At 40.8% G+C, this 24,363-nt stretch overlaps 2 protein-coding genes across 2 annotated transcripts in view; both read right to left on the reverse strand.

Annotated features, from left to right (window-relative positions):
• The window catches only part of LOC138953208 (C-1-tetrahydrofolate synthase, cytoplasmic-like), a 44,129-nt gene extending 35,450 nt beyond the window's left edge, over positions 1 to 8,679 (reverse strand). The window contains exons 1-8 of the mRNA XM_070325000.1: positions 8,544 to 8,679; positions 6,965 to 7,049; positions 6,451 to 6,564; positions 5,893 to 5,952; positions 4,927 to 5,003; positions 3,788 to 3,888; positions 2,426 to 2,562; positions 1,443 to 1,554 (exon numbers count right to left, since the gene is read on the reverse strand). Of these exons, the coding sequence (XP_070181101.1) occupies positions 1,443 to 1,554; positions 2,426 to 2,562; positions 3,788 to 3,888; positions 4,927 to 5,003; positions 5,893 to 5,952; positions 6,451 to 6,564; positions 6,965 to 7,049; positions 8,544 to 8,578 (721 nt within the window). The 5' untranslated portion in view covers positions 8,579 to 8,679. The remainder of the gene's footprint in view (positions 1 to 1,442; positions 1,555 to 2,425; positions 2,563 to 3,787; positions 3,889 to 4,926; positions 5,004 to 5,892; positions 5,953 to 6,450; positions 6,565 to 6,964; positions 7,050 to 8,543) is intronic.
• A 6,978-nt stretch (positions 8,680 to 15,657) lies between these two features.
• Positions 15,658 to 23,100, reverse strand: LOC138953799 (peroxiredoxin-5, mitochondrial-like). Its single transcript, XM_070325708.1, has 6 exons — positions 22,981 to 23,100; positions 19,781 to 19,915; positions 19,348 to 19,389; positions 18,998 to 19,084; positions 18,505 to 18,599; positions 15,658 to 17,228 (listed from the first exon to the last, which is right to left on the reverse strand). Exons 1-6 carry the CDS (start codon positions 23,074 to 23,076, stop codon positions 17,102 to 17,104), a joined length of 582 nt encoding a protein of 193 aa, XP_070181809.1. The 5' UTR covers positions 23,077 to 23,100; the 3' UTR covers positions 15,658 to 17,101.
• Between the last annotated feature and the right edge of the window lie 1,263 nt (positions 23,101 to 24,363).

The raw sequence follows: 24,363 nt of genomic DNA on the forward strand, positions 1-24,363 counted from the left end.
TCCCCACCGGAAACAAAGCCATTTCCGGTCGGCCGGATGCATAAGAATGAAAGTATGCGTCCGTGAGATCGATCGAGGTCACCCAGTCACCTGGGCGGAGAGAGTCTCGGACAGAGGCTGGCGTCTCCATCTTGACTTTTATCTCACTCAAGAAAGTGTTGAGGAGAGATAAATCCAACACGGGACGCCGTCCTCCTGACGCTTTGGGAACGGCGAAAAGACGCCCTTAAATCCCAGGGAGCTATGGACCCGAACTCTCTCCACCGCGCCCTTCTGCTCCAGGGAGGCAATTTCCGACTGCAAGACGGAACATGCTTCCTGCGAGAAGATGGGCTTGAACCGCGGTGGCACTCGGGTAAGAGGCGCCTTTTCCTCCCGCCAGAGCAGGCGGAAGCCCGATCTCACCACTCCCACAATCCATTGGCTGTCTACTACCGACATCCAACGAGAAAGCGCACGGGAGGGGCCTCCCGCCATCACCAAGGTGGAAGGCGGGAGGGGGGTGAGATCGGGAGCGCTTCATTGGGGGTGTGGCTTACTCCCAGAGCCGCCACACCCCCTCCCCGAAGCCTTCCTCTTCCTCCTGCCACGAGCGACCGGCAGAGCCTGCCGCTTCTGAGCTGGCTTGAGGTTCGACAATGTCTGAGCCTGCTTTTGCTTAGAAGGCTTAGACTGTTTCACCCCCTGCAGAGTGAAGTCGAGGAACTTACTGTCCTTGTTTCTGAATCTCCTTCTGTCTGGCATCCATTGCCAGAGAACAGAAGCGAGATTCCTCTGAGACCGGGGAGACTCTCAAGGTCTCCCTAGTAGCCAGCTCCGTGAACTGGGACTGCGAGAGGAAGAGATCCCTCCTACAGAGGACCGCTTGGGTGTACTGTAGAGAGGAAAGACGCAATTGTTCCTCATTGACCTTGGCCAAGGCGGTAAAAAGCGCAGAGACATCGTCCGCATTTTGTTCTTCACTGAGAGTGAAAGGAACCAGCGAATCGATCAATGCCCGATACACACGGAGGACAGTTCGATCTGCCGACGTCCAACCTCCTCAGCAGAGAGGAGGGAAGCCTCAGAAACCGGCAGAACCAGATCATGCTTGATCGGTTTAGCCAGGAGAGGCGTCAAAAAGTGAACCGTCCTCTCCGAGGTGAAAAAGACGTATGAGAATAGGCACGTGTTCCTAGAGGAAGTGACGTGGCACACACCCGTATGGGAGGTAACTCCCAGTGTGCTGGCCCATTACCAAAGCTACTTTCACTTTCGTTTTGGTGATGGGGTTGCTTCCCTTTAAAATTTTTAGCCGGGTAAGCGTTTTTCAGTGATAAGCATCTCAGGTGACTCAATGCTAATGTGATTCGGAGTAAGAATATGTTATTTAATGCACTTTGTGTCAGATAGGTAAAGGTGCCTGTTGCGTTGCAAAGTATTTGTACTTAAATCTGACTAACCAGGCAGAGAGTTGATGCCGCAGTCAACAACGATTGCTCCAGGTTTGATCCAGTCTCCTTTCACCATCTGCGGCTTGCCAATTCCCACCACCAGAATGTCTGCTTGACTCACCTGTCAACCAACAATTTACATGTGACAGACAGTGTTGATCATACACACTTTAACACAAGAAGAGCAAACGCTCGATCGAGTCACTTTCGCAGTTCTGAATATTATATGAGGCATCAGATGGACAGGAAGAAATTGCTATTCACAACACAATGAGTCACGTTCACATAAAATTTGAGCCCGGTCACTTTTATAGTTTCCGAGAAAAGCCCAACGTTAAGTTGTGTGTTGCCGAACAGAAAAGGCTAGTTATCTCCCTTGTTTTTCTGATAACGTTCGTAAAAGGCTACAGATGTAAATACTTTGATGTAAAGAATAATCCTACAAAGTTTCAATCACATCCGATGAACTTTGTCAAAGATATAAAATGTCTAATTTTTCCTTTGACGCTGACCTGTGACCTTGAAAAAGTCAAAGGTCAACGAAACCATCGTTAAAGTGTAGAGGTCATTGGAGGTCACGACTAAACAAAATATGAGCCCGATCGCTTTGATAGTTTCCGAGAAAAGTCCAACGTTAAGGTGGTGTCTACGGACGGCCGGCCGGACGGACGGCCGGCCGGACAGACTAACACTGACCGATTACATAGAGTCACTTTTTCTCAAGTGACTCAACAAGCGGTGTAAAATTATGCGGAAAGTCATCTTCATGGTAAAGCTTTCTCTGTGACGGTTTAGTTTTTGAAACCGTAATTCACAAAAGTACAATTCTAACATTTCACCCAAAACGGTCACAGAATATTGATTCTCTTCACACGCAACTACAAAAATAAAAGCATCCCGGTTAAATGAACAAAAAATGTGCATCAAGCACAGTTGTGTAAATTAATTCAGAAGTAATAGCTCATGATTTACAATAAGATATATGTATCTACCTCAGCCTTGAGATCAGCAGTCCTGGAGTGACAGACAGTGACGGTAGCATGGTTCCATGTGAGGAGGTCCGACATGGGAGCACCCACAATCTTGCTGCGTCCCAGCACCACTGCCTTCTTCCCCTTGATCTCCACCCCTGTTGGACAATGTGTATGTTCAGTAAACTTGCTGCTTGCTTTGTGTGTGTCACTTGGCCTCTCACTGGATGGACGCAGTGGAAATACAGAGAACTACTGGTAAACTTTTACACCTGACAAGACTGATACATTGATGCAAAAACTGGCTGACTACATAACAGGTCAATCATCAGTCATGTAAATCAAATTGCTGATCATAGTGTCTCATAGTGTCATCTCAGAACCAACAGACAAAACAGCTCTGACAAAAGACAGATTCCGGAAATAATTCTGTCAGTTTGTATGGGTTGAGGAAGAGTTGCTATCCCTTCCTTTTCCTAAGAAACATTGAGGCAAGCTACATGTGACATTGAAGGCTTGCCACAGTCTTCCTGTGGAAACATTGAGGCAAGCTACATGTGACATTGAAGGCTTGCCACAGTCTTCCTGTGGAAACATTGAGGCAAGCTACATGTGACATTGTAGGCTTGCCACAGTCTTCCTGTGGAAACATTGAGGCAAGCTACATGTGACATTGAAGGCTTGCCACAGTCTTCCTGTGGAAACATTGAGGCAAGCTACATGTGACATTGAAGGCTTGCCACAGTCTTCCTGTGGAAACATTGAGGCAAGCTACATGTGACATTGTAGGCTTGCCACAGTCTTCCTGTGGAAACATTGAGGCAAGCTACATGTGACATTGAAGGCTTGCCACAGTCTTCCTGTGGAAACATTGAGGCAAGCTACATGCGACATTGTAGGCTTGCCACAGTCTTCCTGTGGAAACATTGAGGCAGGCTACATGTGACATTGAAGGCTTGCCACAGTCTTCCTGTAGAAACATTGAGGCAAGCTACATGTGACATTGTAGGCTTGCCACAGTCTTCCTGTGGAAACATTGAGGCAAGCTACATGTGACATTAAAGGCTTGCCACAGTCTTCCTGTGGAAACATTGAGGCAAGCTACATGTGACATTGAAGGCTTGCCACAGTCTTCCTGTGGAAACATTGAGGCAAGCTACATGTGACATTGAAGGCTTGCCACAGTCTTCCTGTGGAAACAAGGGAAAGCAACTCTTCCACTACCCATACAACCTTGACAGTTATTTCTGAACATCATCTATTTTTCAAATCTGAGAACCATAATATATACACAGCCAGGAGCAAGTATAGATGAATGCAAAACAAAACACACCCCCCCCCCACACACACACACACCCCCCACCCCCACACAGACAAACACACCTGTGCGCAGTATCAGTTCCAAACATCCCCTGGGAGTGCAGGGCAAGATGCAGTTATCCAGATCTCCCCTGGACAACCTCCCTGCGTTGCTTTGATGCAACCTGAAAAACAAGTGGTGTTGGTTGGTTAGTTGGTTTTTGTTTTCATCGTCCCTACAGCCTTTAATTAGAAGGTTCTAAAAAGCTCATGCATGGCTTTTCACATTTGTTTCTTCAGATCTTGTTACAAATCTTGATCTCGTTCACAAAGTTAAAAGTCTTGTCCGGGTATACATCCTGTCAAGTTTTCAGGAAGCATTATCTACTAATATGATTCATCTGTAAGAAGTAAGGTTTAAGAGGGGCACTGCCACAGTGATGTAGAGAGAGAGTTTTCATAGAGTAAATATAGAAAAATAACTGCACCTTAAAAATCCTCACAGAAGACTGATAAATGAGGTTTGGCATGCAAGGGAAATAACTGCACCTAAAATCGTCATCAATGGCTAGCTAAATTTGTTAAAGGCTGACATAGTCCTATTTAATTAGTCTAATTACTCCCAGGGCTTTTCCCATCGTTGCGGGGATGTATAAATTAAGCTTCCTGCAAAGTTTTAGGTTTGAAGTCCTTACCAATTACGAGAAATAATTAATTCTTTATTGCATTGTTTAGCAACAGTTCTCCAGGACTTGGGCTATTTTTAGACCGTTGACGTCACTTCGTGACGTTTCGTAAACCAAAGATGGCGTTTGAGACTGTTCTGTTTACATTCGACACTATCAACACCACTTTGCAATACTGAAATATTTTTTTCTGTGTTCAAAAGATACAGCCAATCGTTATTATATCCCCTTAGGTACAGTTTCATAACATTATTGGCACACGTAAACAATATGAATTAATGAATGAACGCTACGAATATGGAAGCCTTTAAACAACAGTGTAGGGGATTTAGGAATAACTCGGAGTGCATTTTCCGAAAATACTTTTTTATGCATAAAAAGATATATGAAAAAAAACCCATCATTCCTGTACAATCTTATTTCTTAAAAAAAAACTTATTTTAAAAAAATTCTCTAATTAGTCTTGCGGTAGAGGCACAAGTCAGATCCTTTCCTTCTAGACTGAAAGCTTAAAATTGATTTAAACAAAATGTTTACCCATCCACATCTTTCTCAGGCAAGATGGCGTTGGTGACAAGGTGAGAGTCTACTTCTGTGTCAGTTTCCAGAGGCAACTGAAAGCCCAATTAACACAACAGAACAATGTGTCAGTGTCATTTTTCAAATGATGATTACACATGCTACAAAAAATTAAATGTCTTTTTTTCCATGAATGCATTACTGATCAAAATCTCTGTCTCTTTCCATTTTTTCCGAGAATGCATTACTGATCAAAATCTATTTCCGGGGAAAAGTTTATCAAGGAAAAACGACTCAAGAATTAAGTCAGCGAAACACTGCAAAACAAGCATGTCAGAGCTGATTTACAACATCATTGCTCGAGTCTACATGTCAGCAGCAATATACGATGCTTGGATACTTTTCTTTCTTTCTTTATTTGGTGTTTAACGTCGTTTACAACCACGAAGGTTATATCGCGACGGGGAAAGGGGGGGGAGATGGGATAGAGCCACTTGTCAATTGTTTCTTGTTCACAAAAGCACTAATCAAAAATTTGCTCCAGGGGCTTGCAACGTAGTACAATATATTACCTTACTGGGAGAATGCAAGTTTCCAGTATAAAGGACTTAACATTTCTTACATACTGCTTGACTAAAATCTTTACAAAAATTGACTATATTCTATACAAGAAACACTTAACAAGGGTAAAAGGAGAAACAGAATCCGTTAGTCGCCTCTTACGACATGCTGGGGAGCATCGGGTAAATTCTTTCTCGTCCCAACCAATATGGGACTCCCCCTAGCCCGCGGGGGGTTGCTTGGATACAAGTCTGTCGGATTTATATGGGTTGTGAAAGAGGGAATACTCTTACCTTTATTGAGGCAAACTATGCCACATGACGGTTATTTCTGAACATTGTCCATTGTTATTCTAGTCTTATAACCAAAGAATAAACTATTCAACACAAATAAAGGTAATGGAAAACTAATGTGCATACATACCTGAACGATAATGCCATGGACTAGAGGATCATTGTTCAACCGCTCCACCGCTTTGAGGATCTGTGAGGAAGATAAGCAAAGTTATGCCACAGCTGGTAGTCTACCCGAGTACCTCTTTAACACAATAAGATACACACGCTTTATTTTCTTAAACTCTTCATATTCCCAGATTACTTTTATGGGAAGCTTCTGCTGTACTGCATGAAAAGAAGTAAAGTCATTCAAATATTGCTAGCAGCACCATATCACACTGTTAAAGAGAATCACAGAGAAACTAAGACATTAGACTCATGAAAGTTGAGCTGAAGAAACATATAGAAAAATATGTGAAACTTTATGTTCCAAGTCTGAACCAACTTGAAGCTGTAGTAAAACATGCACAGTCTTGGTCGCACTGAATTTTGCCAACAGCTATTGCATACCGTTCACTATTCCCTCCCGCTATATCCCTTCCTGGATCCTCTCTAGCTCTCATGACCCCTTCCACCCAACCCATTCCCTTCCCAAAATACAATTTTCTTCATTGTGAACACAAGTAACAGAGTTTTCGCTACAAACCTCAGCCTGTGTTGAAGATTGAGGCAGTTTGACATACTGGGCGTCTACCCCAATCTCTGTTGATGCCTTCAGCTTCTGTTTGATGTAGACATTGGAGTCACTGCGATCACCAACCTGGAGGTCAAATAACACACTTTTCACAGGCTACTGACCCGAGATGGCCTCCATTCTCAGACAAATTTTGAACCGCTGATTTATTAATTGATGAAAGGAACAAAACATCTTCTTTCCTGAATTCTCTTCTCTCTGTGACCAAATATCGCAAAGAAACTAATTAAGCCACAGAATAGATCAGCCAAGCAGTCACATTCGGCACAGCCCCTTTTTTTTTTATAAAGGATGGGAGACAACTCTGTCGATGTTACGTATGAATTTTCTCGTCATTTTCATCGATCAAATAAGTAAGTAAATCAAAGAAGTTCTCTGGAAACAAAAAAAAATTAAACACAGAATATACAGTACTCTTAGCATTGGTTTTTAAAAAAAGGAAAAAAAATATAAAGAGACTGGTTACCTGTACAATTGCCAATCCTGCAGTAAATCCTGGATATTTTGCCTTCAGCTCCTGGACCTCGACCTTGAGTTTGTTGCGAATGTCACTAGCAGAAAACAAACACATTTCAAAATCTAAACAACAAAGTGACTATGGGTGAGATGAACAAAGCTGAAAAACAAAATAATTCTGTACTCACCGACACAAGAACAGCACACACAAAACTAAAACATTTTAGTAACAATTAATCACAAAGACACATACTGCAGCATGTCTGATTTAGATTTTGCCTGTGTGTCATGTTACCATATATATTATAATTATGTGCAGACGTGCATACATGCATATATATATGTGTGTGTGTGTGTGTGTGTGCTTGTATGTGTGCTGATGGCACAGACAAGACATTGCGCTGTGCATAGAGTGGTGCAGTGTTAAATAATCTTGATGCCTCCTTTGACTCACTGAAATAAACTCATATGGGTCCTTCTATAATGCGTTCTTTTTTTTCTGCATGGGGCGTTGGTAAACTGAACCCTCTATATGTACAGTTCTACAGGGTCCCCACTGGTTTTTAGAAACAAAATTCCATGACTTTTCCATGACTTTCCATGAGCCTCAATAACATTTTCCATGACTAGATCCACAGGTCGCCATTTCCGAACACGCAAACTTGTTACGTCTTGTCACAGCCAGTTTTGACACTGGCTTGCTTTGCACTGAGTTTGGGCCCAGGCGGAAGGTATCGTTCACTGGACCACTACTTTCATAGAAAGACTACAAGGTTTGTTTGGTGAAAAAAAATTTCTTTCTTATTTTTGTTAAATTCCATCACTTTCCATGACTTGAATTGAAATTCCATGACTTTCCAGGCCTGGAAAATTAAAAATCAAATTCCATGACTTTCCAGGTTTTCCATGACCTGTACGAACCCTGGTTTTAACATTTGAGCCTCTATTTGTGTTTGTGTGTGCATGTGTTTGTTTTACTGATGCCAGATGGGCATTGACTTCACACACAAAATAACCAAGAAATGTTTTCTGGGGATTCTCAGCTCCATCAGTAAGCTTATGCATTGCTTTATCAGAACAGTCACAGAAGGCTTTAAAATATGCAGTGAGTGTGAAACTGACAGACCTTACCTTGACAGAGCTTACATGCAGTTACAGATTTGAACCTTTATCAAAACTGCCACGGTACATGTACATGTATGTCTAGCTAATCAGATCACCAGACACAAAAGCAGAGTGGCAGTGGTGTGGAAGCGAAATCTAGTTCAAGGCCAGTGTGTCATTTTATCACGCATCACTCATTGAGGACATTTAATATTGCTGTCACTACCGGCAAAACCTGCATGGCAGCACTCGTTCGTCAACAATTTCACTGTAAAACTCAAAAGCACAAAATCAGAAGCAGTTTTAATGTACATTTCACGGAGCACATAAAACTGCACCCATTTCGCTCCTCTGCTGATCGAGTAGCAGAACAACACTGCAACAAGCTATAAGTTGCGCAGTGCACGACAGCATTTAGAAATTCTTATGTCCAACTCATGCATAACTCTTCTATATTTCTGCTTTGTTTTTATTGTGTACGGTACCTTGACGTCGCTTTTCCGTCCAAAATTTGAGCCATGATTTCCACAGCAGGTAAAATTTTCGCCGAACTGAACCACGTGGTCGAACTCAAAGTCCCGTAACTCTGCCTGAAACATTTTGCGTTGGAACAAATTTTGTTGCCTGTGAAACATTGTGTACTTCTGGAACGAAAGATTCTTGGTAGTATGAGTACACAACGAAACATGATTGTTCAGTCTTCTCTTTGAGTCTTAAAGACTAGAGACAGACATCATTTGATGATATGAATCTTAGAAACTAGAGATCTCATTTGATGATATGAACAAGCCTTGCTAAGTCAGTACTGGGCTGACACTATAGTGACACGCCGGTCGCTTCAAGCCGCGGTTCACTTACGGTTTTCTCTTGTCTCCAATTTCGGTCTCGAATAGCAGCTAGCATCTGCTGAAGGGACATTAAAATCCAAAAACCAACCAACCAACTCTCCAATTTTGTTTTTGTTTACGGCTTGTAAATACTGATTACAAGGAATCACGTAACTGGTCACGCCTGACTAATCATTGTGTCTCAGCCGGTTTACATACGACGAAGAACAGAGAAAGTATTGTTTGTACGCCCAATGAATTCACCGACTTCTAGTGTGTTTTCCTATGGTGTGTCAGTAGGACTATTAGTGCCATTATAGCCTGTGTTTCTGTTGACTTCAACGTTAACGTTCCACTTTATAGGGGTTTTGGTCAGGTCACATGGTAATAAGTTTGTTGACGTGCTGGAAATAAGGAATAATAAAATATATAGCCTATATTGCAACACCAAATCCAGTAATTAAAGTTCAAGACCCGTTGCCGGTGTGGATTGTGATTGATTGATTGCTTCACTGAGTCAGTTTGACTCGAGCAGCATATATATGGAGATCGCGGGACGGCCGCAACAATTAACCGTGTACAACTGACTCAGTGAAGATGTGGGTAAATCAGTGGGCGGCACTGCCTGACTCGAGTTACTTATTTGACTTTGACGTACGTGTAGGTCTATTAGTAAACTAAAAGAATTTCCTGGGGATAAAAAAAAAATCAGGCATGGCCATACACTGAAAACACGAGTGTACGCCAGCGGAGTTGCAGCCAAAGAACTACTACGCAGAAGAAGAACTGAGAAGAAGCCGGACTGGACTGAAATTCGGCTTTTCGTCAGTCATCATCTTCACGAACCACCCGGCCCAAATCGACATTTCAGAGCCAGCGAGGCTGACTTGACACTGAGACAAACAAACAAGCAAACAATCAAATCTTGACTCGAGGGACTCGAAACAAATAAAGTGTTTTTATTAAAAATGACTCGACTCGCGGAAAAAACATGTGTCCATGTGTCTGAGTACTTAGCCACTATGTAATACGCAGATGAGGGAGAGTACCAAAAATAAATTGTTTATTGTCCGAACAAGCCGCGGCAGCGCAGTCGGTTGTGGGTAACAGGCTGTACCAGCACTCTAAGGGGTACACAAACAAAAATAAGATATGCTTACCTATGCTTACCACGTAGACGTGACCTTCTAGCCGCTCCCTGATATGCTTGTGGTTCAATATATATATGACTAAGTGCCAAAAGGTGCTCACAGAACAGAAGACGACTTTGTTTTACAATAAAAATGTTTCTAAAAACGTGTGTCTGCTGAAAATTGGTGTGTGTGTGGATGAATGTGCGAAAAGATAGTGGACATAATTTCGTGTGTCTGACTTGAACGGTTTTGAAGTTATCTTTGTTTAAAGTCAAAAATAACGCCAAAACCGGCCATCTGAAAAAGGACATCGTGATACCTCGTGTTTTGAATATGCCACAGAAAAATAACAAGAAGCACAAATGAATTGCATTTAGTTTGATTGAATGCCTGAAACATCGCTTTACAGACGAGACCAAACGTCAAATCTAAATCTCGAGAGAATTTTTTTTTTTCGATAACCGAATTTTAAGGTGTCGCACGCAAGATGATTCGTCATCACGGCATACATTTTTCAATCGCAGATATTTACTAAATTTCTTTTTCAAAAACTCTGGAATTGATGTCGACACGTCAAGCGATAACGGTGTATCAAACTGCTGTCTTTCAAGTAATCCAGCAAAGACTGCAGAACTTTTGAACAGCATTTTTGAAAACGATTTGAAAATTTCGTCATATCTTGCGTGCGACAAAATGTTCGGTAATTAACGGTTATTTTCTTTTAAAAACAAAATTTACATGTACAAAGATCTACTTCATTTACGGAACCACGTGACACATTCTGTGTTCAAAATTTGTGAAGAAATCACGAACCACGATTGCGCTATCAAGTGTTGAAATTATGTCGTCAACATCTTTTCAGATCTTGCGTGCGACACCTTCTTGCGTTCAACATAAAATGTCACTACCTTATCGAGTTTAATGGGTAAAACTAACTATTTGTTGTCTTAGTTTAATCTTCTTAATTAAAAGCGTAATAAAACCGAACTTCTAAGATGAATTTTAATTGAGATTAGCGAAAGAGCGGGCACGCAAGTCGACCTTAAAGTAAAAGAATGATAACACGAGCGTTTGTCGTGTTGTCTTGCGTGCAACACATTGTCCAAAAAGGAAAATGTATATTTTTCTCAGACGTTTTTTAAGTTGAAACCTTGAAACTTCACACACATTTGGGGTTTAATCGCCCCCATGCATGGTAAAAGTCTTGTTGACCCTTGTCAGATTTCAAGGTCACGGCTGGGTCACATGTGGTTCAGAAAACGGATGAAACATATTTTTTCAGAGATTTTTGAAGCTAGAACCTTCAAACTTCAAACAACGCTTTTGCTTAATGATTGTTCAACATGGAGAATTCAAGGTTGATCCTTGAGAAATGTGAAGGTCATAGCAGGGTCTCGTGTGGGTAAAAAAAAAACATAACCTTTTTCTCAGAGTTTTTCAAAGCAAGAACCTTGAAAGTTCACATTTTTGGGCTTAATAGCCTCCATACACGGTTAAAGTCTTGTTGACCTTTGTCGAATCTCAAGGTCACATGGGCAAATCAAAAACACGAAAATGCATCATTATCTCAGTTTTTTTTTAAAGGGAGAGCCTTCAAACATCACACAACTCTCAACTCCGACTTAAAGAAGTTAAGGTAGATCCTTGTCACATGTCAAGGTCACAGAAAGGTCTCGTACGGGTAAAACAAACAAAACAAACAGATAATATTCATTTTTTCAGCTTTGTTGTTAGCTAGAATAGAGGCACATGCCACCATTCCATTCAACATGACTCATAGAAATGTATGATGTATGACGTAATTGCATTGTGTGTAATGACGCGGCTGCCTCTGTAGTTATTCCAGCCTTTGAAGAAATGGCGTTTTTCCTTGCTTGGACACATTTTTCCTTTTCTTGGATGTTTCAGGAGTTTGGGTGAGTTTGGTGTATATGGTTGAACACAATTTAAAATTTGCATAAAAGTGTATTAAAATAAACAGTGGTAGCCAGTCTCATCTGTTGTGTCGACAATTTAATCTCTTTTGTGTGACCTCAACTTGACCCCTCTGAATGCTCTCAATCATGGAAATTGACCACACTTTGATTATAACCAAACAACATCAAAACTTTGGAATGTGTGAAGTTTCAAAGGTGTTGCTTAAAAGGCGTTCGTGAAAATGACAATTGTATGTGTCTGACTTCAATGCGACCCCGCTGCGACCTTGACGTTTGATTTTATCAACCAGACTTTCATCATGTGTGAATGACTTCAAACACTATAAAACTAGTTGAAGAAATTGACAATTTTTCAAAGTTTAAGCCAGATGGCACTGCTGTGACCTTGAAATTTGACAAACATTAACCAGGCGGTCACCTTTTTTAGAAAATATCCTTAAAGGATCTTTAACCTTACTGTGACCTTGGAATTTGATGAGGTTTAATTTAACTTGCGTAGTGTGCCAAGTTTCAAGGCCCTAGCTTCAAAAACATATGAGAAAACCTCATTGAAAAATGTATATGTTTGACCTCAACGCGACCCTGCTGTGACCTTGACTTTTTCAACCAGACTTTAATCGTGTGTGAACATTATACACTAGAACTGTGTGTATTTTCAAAGCTCGTGCTATAAACGCGCTGAATAAATTGAAAATATTCCACATTTGGACCAGATGTGACCCCGCTGTGACCTTGAACTTTGACAAAGATTAACAAGCAGGTCACTTTTAATGAGGTTTTATAAAAATGCTGAAAGTATGTGAAGTATGTAAAGTCTAACTGATCTAGTATTAAAACATGTAAGACGTGACAACGACAATTTTCCAGTTTGCAAAGGAAATTTAACCTCGCTGTGACCTTGAAATTCAATGTTGTTTAGTGTGATGTGCACCATACCTGGAGGTCATTATACTTTGGTTGTGTGCCAAGTTTCAAAGCCCTAGCTTTAAAAACGTGCGAGATAACCTTAATGCTATGACTCAGTGCCGTTTTGAATGATATAACGAACAAAATTATCGTTATTTGTAAAATCATTTGGGTAAATTTATCTTTTCTTTTCGTAATTGGGTTCCAGCATCTGTTGTCTTAACAAAAATCACAATATCAGTCGTGTTTGTCAACTTTTATTTTTTAGCCCCTTTGTCCGCTTTTCGTGCGCACCTTTTGGCACTTAGTCATATAAGACATATTCTATCACATTAATTTTGATTGCATAACTGTGTTTCGAAAGTAAACCACCGCCGTGTACCTCTGACATGATTCAGTGTCGGTGTCAGTTCAGAGATAATAACTTAGAACTTGAAGTGTATATAGTAGCGGATCAGTCTGGTCGACCCTTGAACGGCCCCAGGTGAGGTCAGTATAGATGGAAGGGCAGGGTTGGACTGGAGAGGGGGGAGGGGGGGGGGGGCGATCAGGTGGAATCTGCTGAATCAGGGAATGTGAGGGAAAGGAGACTTTGCTGCGACCTAACAGGTGCAACGCAATTACAATTGTCAACGTGACTTTTTAAGTCCACGCCGGATATCCGTTTGGAAATGAAAATGGTCACCAAATGAGGCTTGGGTTGTTGAGCTTCCTTCAAATCACGTGCATGCATTGTTGTGCTGAGTTTAACCTGTTTGGGGGACTCTCCGTACTAGTAAACAGAGGTACATATGCCATGTGAGTCGGCCGTCGCTCCGATAACTTGTGACAGGCTTCCTAGCTTCTGTTGTCCTTTGATTTATGCTTTTTAGCAAAACATATTTGTCATCTTGACTAAAAGGCCACCTGCAATGGAGGGACCACTGAGTAAGTGGCCCATCAGTTCTTGCATCGCACGGGTACCACTGTACAGTCAAGGTTTGTTATCGGCCGGGGAACCGTTGGGCGGGGGCTGGTTGGGATGACGGAGGTGGCCCGGATATTGAGTAACAAGCTCTGTTCGGCAAATGGTCTATGACTATGGTTCGGCTGACACCAGCCACAGGTATTTTGAGGGACGGACGACAAAAATCATGCTGGGCATATGTCACATGATTATGTTATGACGTAGTTTTTGCGACACGTTGGGCAGGTTATGTAAAATACTGAGACTGTGTCAGTATTTTGTGACACAGTCTGTCACTGAAACTCTTGATTTCCCAATTGTTTTGTTTTTGTTGTTGTTTTTGCATGAATTAAGGCAGCAAGGCAGCTAATAACAAAACTCAGAAGATATAGCATACTGCACTTCTTTCGCTTTGTTTTGCAAGTAGTTGCAGCGCACGTAACTGGAGCTAAACAAGTTTTCTCCTTCACTCATTCCTATGGGGGACAATGTTTCACAGGCACCTCATACCTGTCCTTTGACCTTATCATCGCCTAAATGGTTCGTCTGCTCGCAGCTGTCGCGAACTTCAATACTGATTAAAGCCTTCTATTACTTTGTTTGGGCGCTATGTTTGTGATTAAAATTATCAGGATTGTGTTCACACCCACCTGAGAATCCATAATAGGGGAATTATATTTGCACACAAGCGGCCGCGCGAGTGTCACTGTGGCCACTGACTGAGACGAAAATGACAGGACACAAACAGTTGGGGAAACATCATGCATGATCAGTGGACTACTGTTGAACATCGTAGGAATGCGTTTTTCGTTGAAAGTAAAATTTAAGTGTTCATTATCTTCATCAACTTTAAATTTAAAGTTTATCCTCGAATCTTGTCGAGCAAATGAAATATTAGTCTTTATAGTGAAAAACTCAATAATCCAAACAAAAACTGACATGCACTTAGTTTCATGGTCAAATGCTAGTGCAGCAGGGCCGGACCCAGGGGGGGTTCCAGGGGTTCCGGAACCCCACCCCTGGAAAAAGCATGTACCTTTCTTTGACTTTTACTAGTTTTAGCACCAAAACAATGCTGCTCTTAACCCTCGAAAACAAGGCCCAGAATGCACCAGATTGCACAGATTTTAACCGTTTTTCAAACATTTTCTGGGGGAGCATGCCCCCAGACCCCCCTAGTTCAAGCAGGCGCGCGCTTGTGGCTTCGCCACTTCGCTGATTTGCCCCCCCAAAAAAGGAGGAACCCCCCCCCCCCCCCCCCCTTACAACTCATTTGGTCCGGCCCTGTGCAGTGAAGGTCAGCCAGCCCAGCACAGCAGACGCATTTGAAGCTAGACATAGCAACAGTTCTTTTTCTGTATGTCCGTGCACAAAGGTTCGCATCGTTAGCACATCATGTCTCTTTATATGCTTGTGTTCAGTTATCGTCTTGTACTGAGTTGACTCAGGTTTTTTTTTTTTAAGAGTGAAAAAATAACACATGGTCATGTCCCAATTATGTGAGTGTGACTTGATGAGGTTGACCCAATAAGAACATATATAAGAGGACACGCCAAGACCATGGGGGTACAATTCTAAAGCTTTCACGGTCAGGACTGTAAGTTTCCAGAAGGAATTTCAGGTTTTGTAAACATGGACATTTCTCTGTGTGTGTATTTTTTTGTTGCTGTGATCATAAATTTCAAAAGTCTCTGTTGTTTGCAAATATTTTGGCAACACACAGTCATATATATACACCCAAAGACAAAGAGTAAGAGAGACAGAGGCAGAGAATAAAAATAGACACAAGAATGATAATAATCCTGTTCGAATGCACTAGGAAAATGAAATAAAGAAGATAAACAAATTAAGACCTTTTACGTCCACTCTTTATTTCAAAAAAAATATTGAATAATTTGCAAGGTACAGGGGGACCACAAATGAGTTTACATAAAAAGAAAATGTATACATTTCTGTGCTTTAGATAATGACATTACTCAGCATTTATTAATTTGAAGCCTTAAAATGTGATATTAATAGTTTATCTTGTTCTGCAACTCACCAGTAAGGTTTTTACTTGCAAATACATGTTTAAGACATATGTAACCCTGTATAAAAGAACAGCTTCTACAAAATGTGAATTCCTAGCCAGTATATTTATAAATATAGCACTAAGATTCCAGTTACATCTGGAACAATACTTAAAACATTCAAATTATAAAGAAGAGAAAGCTGATAATTTAATTTAAGAAATTTAGCATCAAATGTTTTATTTTTTCACACTTGATTTAATGTGATAAAAATTATGTGTCTTTACTACTCACACAAACAGTTAGTAAAATAACATGTACTGGACAGCACCTTATTCACGCATGGGAATTCCAAAATAGAAAAAACTCTGAAAATAGGATAAGGTCCTGGGGCCGCCTGGGCAGAGCCCCGTTGGGGAGACCAGGGGAGAAAAACGAATTTTAGCATTTTAGACCAATATTTTGACAGTTTTCGTGTAAGCAATTAATGGACGCGGACACATTTTTATTTTCGCTGAAACATAATTTCCTCTTCGCGGAAAATTGCGATTTCGCGGACAATTCCCATGCCTGCTTATTAGAATTCCTTCATTTTTCACAACTCATACTCCATCCCTTCAGGCATGTATGCATTCTCTCTCTCTCTCTCTCTCTCTCATCTTTTTTCAACATTTAATTATTAGCTCAACAAAAGGGTCGGCACAAAAACAAATGTCAAGGGGTTGGAGAGGGTGCATGGGAGCTGACAGAAAAGGAGATGAGTGTTGAGAGAGAGAGAGAGAGAGAGAGAGAGAGAGAGAGAGAGAGAGAGAGAGAGAGAGAGAGAGAGAGAGAGAGAGAGAGAAGAGCTAAAGGTTTGGTAGGAGTCTGGCAAAAACAGACAAAACGTTAACTAAACGGGCTCCACCCTCACCACCCACCTCCTTTAAAAAATTTTTTAAAAACACACACAAAAACACAAGAACAGACAACAAATTAGGAAAGGAGAAAGCAGAGGCAGTGAAAAAACCCAGTAAAAACAGTTTGTAATTGTTATACAACTATACATCACAACATAATTTTGCACAGGCAAACTTGACCGCTCACAATCACACGCATCAACACACACTCTGTAGCAAAGCAAAGCTACCCTCACAGCCACAGCCTGTGGACATCGTACTACACTAAACAGAACTCGCCCAACCCTCTAAAAATGCACACCCGACCAGATCATTACCAAACATGATTCCTAAGCATAATATCACAATGGAGAGAAGAAATCAACAAAGAAAGATCATCCATGAGACTATGTCTTTTCTCCCATTGCGTCAAGATTCCTCATGGTTTTAATGCACAGGAGACAAGCCAGGCCTGTGTGTTCTGGATCCACGTTGATGCTCTGGATAACTCCGTCATCCACCACCAGAGAATATCTGAAGGCAGAAATAATCAAATCTGATGTTATAAAATCTGTCCTCAGTGTAGTTTTGTATACAGTGGAACGCCCCTTTTACAACCTCAAACAAGAAGGGCAAAGCCCATACGACTCACATGCTTGACCTTGACCTTTACATGACCTTGACCTTCAGGGTCAAGGTCAAATAACTAAACCTAGCAATGACATCATACACTAAGAACTGCTTTACACATTTTTCCTACCAAAATACATGTGACCTTGACCCAAGGTCAAGGTCATCCAAGGTCATGCAACACAAAGCTGTTAATTCAAGACATAGGAAGTACAATGGTGCTTATTGGCTCTTTCTACCATGAGATATGGTCACTTTTAGTGGTTCACTACCTTATTTTGGTCACATTTCATAAGGGTCAAAGTGACCTTGACCTTGATCATATGTGACCAAATGTGTCTCATGATGAAAGCATAACATGTGCCCCACATAATTTTTAAGTTTGAAACAGTTATCTTCCATAGTTCAGGGTCAAGGTCACTTCAAAATATGTATACAATCCAACTTTGAAGAGCTCCTGTGACCTTGACCTTGAAGCAAGGTAAACCAAACTGGTATCAAAAGATGGGGCTTACTTTGCCCTATATATCATATATAGGTGAGGTATTCAATCTCAAAAACTTCAGAGAAAATGGGAAAAATGTGAAAAATAGCTGTTTTTTAGACAACATTTATGGCCCCTGCGATCTTGACCTTGAAGCAAGGTCAAGATGCTATGTATGTTTTTTGGGGCCTTGTCATCATACACCATCTTGCCAAATTTGGTACTGATAGACTGAATAGTGTCCAAGAAATATCCAACGTTAAAGTTTTCCGGACGGACGGACGACTCGGGTGAGTACATAGACTCACTTTTGCTTCGCATGTGAGTCAAAAATCAGATTTAAAAAAGAGGGAGTCTCAAAACGGTAGTGAATTGACAGAGGTTATGAACATAAAGTGTGTGCAAACAAGGTCTTAGAAAGGAGGGAGTTTTAATTAAATTGTGAGATCTTAAAAGGGGGTTCCACTGTACTGTTATTCAGGAAAGGATTGTTGGTTCGAAGCACAGCTTTTTAATTACTGTTTTTGCTCGAGAGCATAAGCTGTCTTGTGAGCACAAACACACAAACTCTCTCTATATATCTCAATCAACACTCCATCATTCCATAAGAGAAACTGATCTGTGACCATACTGAACTTTGAATTATGAGAACAAAATCATTTCACAACTGAACATTTAAAAAAATAAACTACTTACTTTTGAGATCGATCGGTGCCAAGCATTTTTTTGCAGTCTAGCTCCATACCCATTGCCCTGGTAAATTCTCCTCTAGGGTCTGCAAGCATGCGAATCTGAAAGAAAAAGAAAACAACTTCATTTTATCTTATCAAGATTTAATAGCAGCCTGGGCAGTAAAGACTACCTGTTTGGAGTACATGTAGTTATGGGCACACACACACACACACACACTCACTCTTTCTCTCTACACAGTCGCTCTCTCCTCAAACTCACACACAGCAAACAGCAGTCATGCCATCTTGAAGTAAACGATAAACAAACCATGTCTAGTATTAGTCTATTACATGTATGTATTTCTTTCCCCCCGTTTTCATTGTGCGTACAGGTACAACACTGTGCTTACTCAGCAAATACAGTATTCATAGATAAAAATAGCTTTTTCTTGTCTTTGTACATGTATTGATATAAAATGGAAAAAAACACAGATTGAAATATGCTCTATCGATATCACCTTTCCCTCGGTCTCTGTGTCTTTGGCCCAAGCAGCCATAACAAAAGGATCATTCACAGCAATGCAGCTTATCATGTAGCCCTCTTCCTGAAAAACATTGAAAATACATTTTAAAAGCCTGCAAATTTAACACCAAATGAAAGTTCTCCGAATGACAAGAAAATCATGGTGTCAAAAATTAAACGAGATATTTGTAAAACTAACTCCAGATGTAAATTGTAATCATACAAAAAGTGGGAATTTTGTAACAATCTCAAGTCAAGCCATACTCTAAAGCATAATTAAAACAAATCAAAACAATACAGTAGCAATAAAAAGCAGCTATTTATAAGTTTTATATGAAAACTCACCTTGATTTTGTCATGTAACTCAAGGTAGTCAGGGATGTGTGACTGCAAAATAAAACTAAAACTTGAACACTGTTTGCATTAGTAACTTGAAACTGAGACTGATTTAGAGACATTTTTAATAACTGCTAAAGCTGTGCATCAATCTTAAGGTTTAGGCTAGTCAAGCACAAAAAGCACTGCCCCTTTAAAGCTTGACAAGATCATGAAGAAACATTTTTAACAAGATGATGCCCAAGAGTAAAAGAATTTACTGAGGCTTTATAATCAAATGAAATTGAATAGAGCGGATAATTTTTCCTGAGAAAAAATACCATCAAGGCTATCAGCCAAGGCACTAAACCCTCATAGTCATAGCAGGCCTGTTTCAACAGTTACAAAAAGACATACATTGTACATGATTGGAAAGAGAAAGAAAAGTCAAACTGTGAAGTACATTTGTGCATCCTGGACTGAAGGCACCAACAACAGCAAATATGACACCTCTTTTCCCCTTGTACAATTCACGTGCTGGAATCACATTGTCCGGTGAGCCCTCGTACAGATTCACATCTGGCAAAGAATCACCAACCTGCAAAAGAGGAACATTCAAATTAAGTAAGAATTGTCAAACCTGTTAATCTCAGCTCCAGCAACCTAAAATTAGTCATCAGCTATGTAAGACTAAGAGTAAGAGTAAGACTATCTAAGACAATTGTCCAACAGTACATATATTGCCAAACTCTTGAACAAGTACAAGATGAGCTTTCCCTTGAAAAACATTCACTTTGAAAAGAATAGGCTGCTGTTACGCCTTTTTGCCCGCGTAATTTTGCTAGGCCTCCATTTTTTTATGGGGAGGCTACCCTCCACGGTTTTGCCGTTGGAAGGCAATTTCAAGTGTTATTTACAGTTACTGTAATGTTACACCTACTGATCTCAAAACAAATTTATTTTGAATTTGAGAGCAGTAGTAACGTCCCATGGACTTCTTGATCCAGCGTATCCAATCTGTGGCACAACTGAGTTGTTGCCCCTGAATTAGTGAATAAGGACAATTGGGCAAGCAATTTTTTTTTTTTTTTTAAGGCAGTGGCTGCTGTTAGTAAAACGCAGTCCGTAACTATGCTCCGACATGCTAGTTTACACAACAACGCTATTTTGTTTCTCCAAGTCCAACAGTGCAATTCTGCTTAGCTGTACCACAAGTTACACCACAACTTTGTTTTGGGCTCCATTCATTCCAGAGAGAGGACACTATCACTTTATCAGCCTTCTGTAGAGGTAGTTTGGAAAATATTTATATAGAAATATGTGGGAGGTGTGTTTATAACCTGCCCTGTTATATAGTGCTATATGTCTTATGTAAAAACAATGTCCTGTTTGTATTATTGTTATGTACCACGCCTGAATTTCTCTATGAGATAATAAAGTATTCTTATTCTTATTCTTATTATTCTCCACACAAATCAAGCACCAGAGAACCAAATATTTCCAATTTAAAAAAAATTGTTTTTCTGACTACAAATACAATCAATGAATCAGTCGATACATTCTGCTTTCTCTGTTACAGATAAAACACCCGTATAATGGCAGTGTCTTCAAACTCAAAGCACGTATGGTTACAACCATGCTTCTTTGTTGTTCTGCCAGGTTGTGCACAAATTCAAATACATGGGTGATACTGATAGATAAACAGAGTGCATAATAACTTAATTCAGATATATATATATAAGAAACTGTATTCAGTTTTCTGTAAAACCCTCTTGTATGATGAGGAATAAGACTATTGTAAAGTAACAAAAAAACTATTAGTAAGCTAATACTAACAAACATGTATGACTAGTATGACTAGTAAGACGATGAGTATGAGTATGAGCCTAGCTGATCAGTGACGGGCGCAGTGGCAAGACATCGGCCTCCTAATCGGGAGGTCGTGAGTTTGAATCCCGGTCGCTGCCGCCTGTTGGGTTAAGAGTGGAGATTTTTCCGTTCTCCCAGGTCAACTTACGTGCAGACCTGCTAGTGACTTAACCCCCTTCGTGTGTACACGCAAGCACAAGACCAAGTGCGCACGGAAAAGATCCTGTAATCCATGTCGGAGGTCGGTGGGTTATGGAAACACAAAAATACCCAGCATGCCTACTCAACGAAAGCGGAATGAGCTGACTATGCTCTCAGAGTACATGTATAGTGTGGGGAACCCAAATGGGCAAACGACCTCACACGTAACCAGAAAATTCTGGAACGCTGAAGAAGAAGAAGAAGAAGAAGATCAGTGATCATAATGTGGCAGCTCAGGCGCCTGCCATTGAAGAAAAGAGTGCTTTTAAAATTGCAACTGGTGTCATTGTTCTATAAACCCGAATATGCTACAGGTGCAAAAAACAGATACAGGTACTTTCAGTTTCAATCTTTTGTCTATTAATCACTATTACTATAGTATTACTATTAGTATTACTGTTGGGCGCAAAGTAAGAATCCGGGGCAGAGTTGGAATAATCGGGAATTCCCGAAACCTCATTTGATTTCCAACAAAGCGCCGCATTTCCGGAAACGAGCTGCCTCGTTCTAGAAATGGCAACCCTTCGACTGGCACACAAAAAGTATACCCTTTTCACAGGTCATGAATAAGGTATATGAAAAAGCAAGGTCTTATACAGGGGAAGTCTTGAATTGGGGGTGTGGGGGTACACTGTGTAACAATTCTCTCAGTGACACTCAGCGCATGCAGCTAGCTAGTTGCTGCTGTCTCGATCTATTTTGAACACAATGATTTTTTTTCCTCAGAGTAGAGTGTTAGTTTGTTACAACAGGCTGAAATCGTCTTTAATTTGAATCAACATTTTGCAACAATCAATCACATAGCGCACAGACTTGCACATTACGTTGCAAGAGCCTAGATTACCATGCAGTGACAAGAGCCTACTCAGTAAAGGGATGTAATGCTGTCTCTGCAGCCCAGAGAGACTGTGTGAGTTTAATATATAATCAGTTAAGACTGAGTAAAAAATTATTACAATCGATAGTTACCAGTGAAAAGTTATATCGGAACACTCTTGTTGTGTTTTAGTTGTTGTAAAATGTAAGATCTGAAACGTTAAAAATTACGTAAAATTGGTGCGTTTTCGTCGAGTGGGATGGGCGTTGAACTGGGTTGTTACCAAGTTATCAAAAGTGTTTTTGCTTTTTGTAATTCGGTCCAAGGTTTGGTGCGTTATACAATGCATCTGCTTTTTCAAGACTAAGCATTGATCACTTTAAAACACAAGGATCATCATAGGCCATCATGACTTGTATCGTTTTACATCGCATTCTAAGAAAGAGCAGAATTCTCACGATGCGCGCGGTACATTTCTAGAATCGCGTAGAGCAAAGTTGGAATTCCTACAATGGCGGCCATTGTTGGAATTCTTCTTCTTCTTCCAATAATGTTCAGCGATCAATGAATTGACCATTATTAACATGTTGGCGCAACAAAGCGCAGGTCATTTCCGGAAAAGCGCCGATGACGAGATGGGTCGCAACACCACAACAACATTGTTACGTCCCTGGAATTGGTGGAAAGAATGGAACTTGCGTATCATAAATCAGAAGAGAACAAAGAGGATTATGTGCAGTAACTGAAATTATATGAAACAATGATGTACACTTTACCCAGATGAATCGTTTCGCAGACAAAAGAACGGGTGAACATCGCTGTGTCACAGTGACTGTACCAATCTTTCGTATGCTTCTCAAGAGCGTCGCCATCTTGCGCTGTGCGCTTCCCCTATAACACCGTTAACTACTTGGAGAAAGAAATAACGTTTCTTCGCATATCATTTTAATCACAAAATATTTTAAAAAGCAGACCTGTATTTAAAGATCTTCTTTCAACGTGTATTTGTTGAGGTAAATTGCACAAATATTTGTCATTGCTTTTTATTAGTGATGTAAACAAACAAAGCATCTTTTAGCCAGAAACTATCCACATAATGACTGAAGCTGCAAAATATGACCTGTCTGAAATACTGCCGCAACGGAAGAACGAGGGGAGATTCAGGGAGGCTGAGGAATAAAGCATACAACACTTGTTACAATACTTTTTTCTCTCTTTATGTTGACATGAAAACCAAGTTAGATGACCGTCGGGAACTTTCTCACACCCTGGTGGACTTGACTCGACGAACTTATGATGATCGATCTCACTGTCATGTTGAAGGACATTTTCTGCGCTGACTCTAGATCGCAAGTGTGATCCTTCCACAGTTATTCCCCGCCACTGATTTGTAAAACTGAGAAGAAGGAAAAAGATAATAATGTTTGAAAAACTGAAAGAACGGAGCCTAAAAGGTTTTTTTTTAATCAAGTTTTGAAAACTCAGCCATATGCTGTTGCCGGCCAGACTTTCGTGGTCCCTTCATTCCTTTGGGGGGGAAAAAGAGAGAGAAAAGCACGCAATCCCCTTCCCTCTCACCCTACACACACACACACACTCAAACACAAATACCTACACTGCGACCATTCCCAATGGTTAGGTCAGTTTTAGTTGTGGTTTTTTTTAAATCCTTTTCCTCGTGCAACGGCAGTTTTTTTTTTCTCTCTCGTTTTTTTTTCCAGGCTCTTTCTTGCCTCTCAATCAAGGGGAGGAGCCACGGTGCAATGTACAGGCACATGACAGACACGGGTTTGGTTGGTACTGGGGATGACTGATGAGTCTGAACTCTCCTGCCTGAAATTCGAGTAGGCTACACTTTACTACTGGTCATTATCAGGCGGGAGAGCTCACACCCCACCCCCAGCCATCGGTCCCACATAAGCTGATAGGTTGAAGAGACGTTAAAAACCAACAACCAACCAATCCCGTGTGACGTGCTTGTGGTGTGATGGGTAAAGATGGGGAGGGGGTGGGGCCACAGGTACCTGATGCGTCTTTCAAGTCACGCAATTGTTTGGCAACAGCCTGTCACGGTTCAGCTTTCCGGAGAATCGGTACAGATACTTCTCTCTGCGATTGTTTTTGTTTGTCGACGATCAGATTGAAAACATCGGAACGAA

This window comes from Littorina saxatilis, linkage group LG17, assembly GCF_037325665.1.
Source record: "Littorina saxatilis isolate snail1 linkage group LG17, US_GU_Lsax_2.0, whole genome shotgun sequence".
Classification (NCBI taxonomy): Eukaryota; Metazoa; Mollusca; class Gastropoda; order Littorinimorpha; family Littorinidae; genus Littorina; species Littorina saxatilis.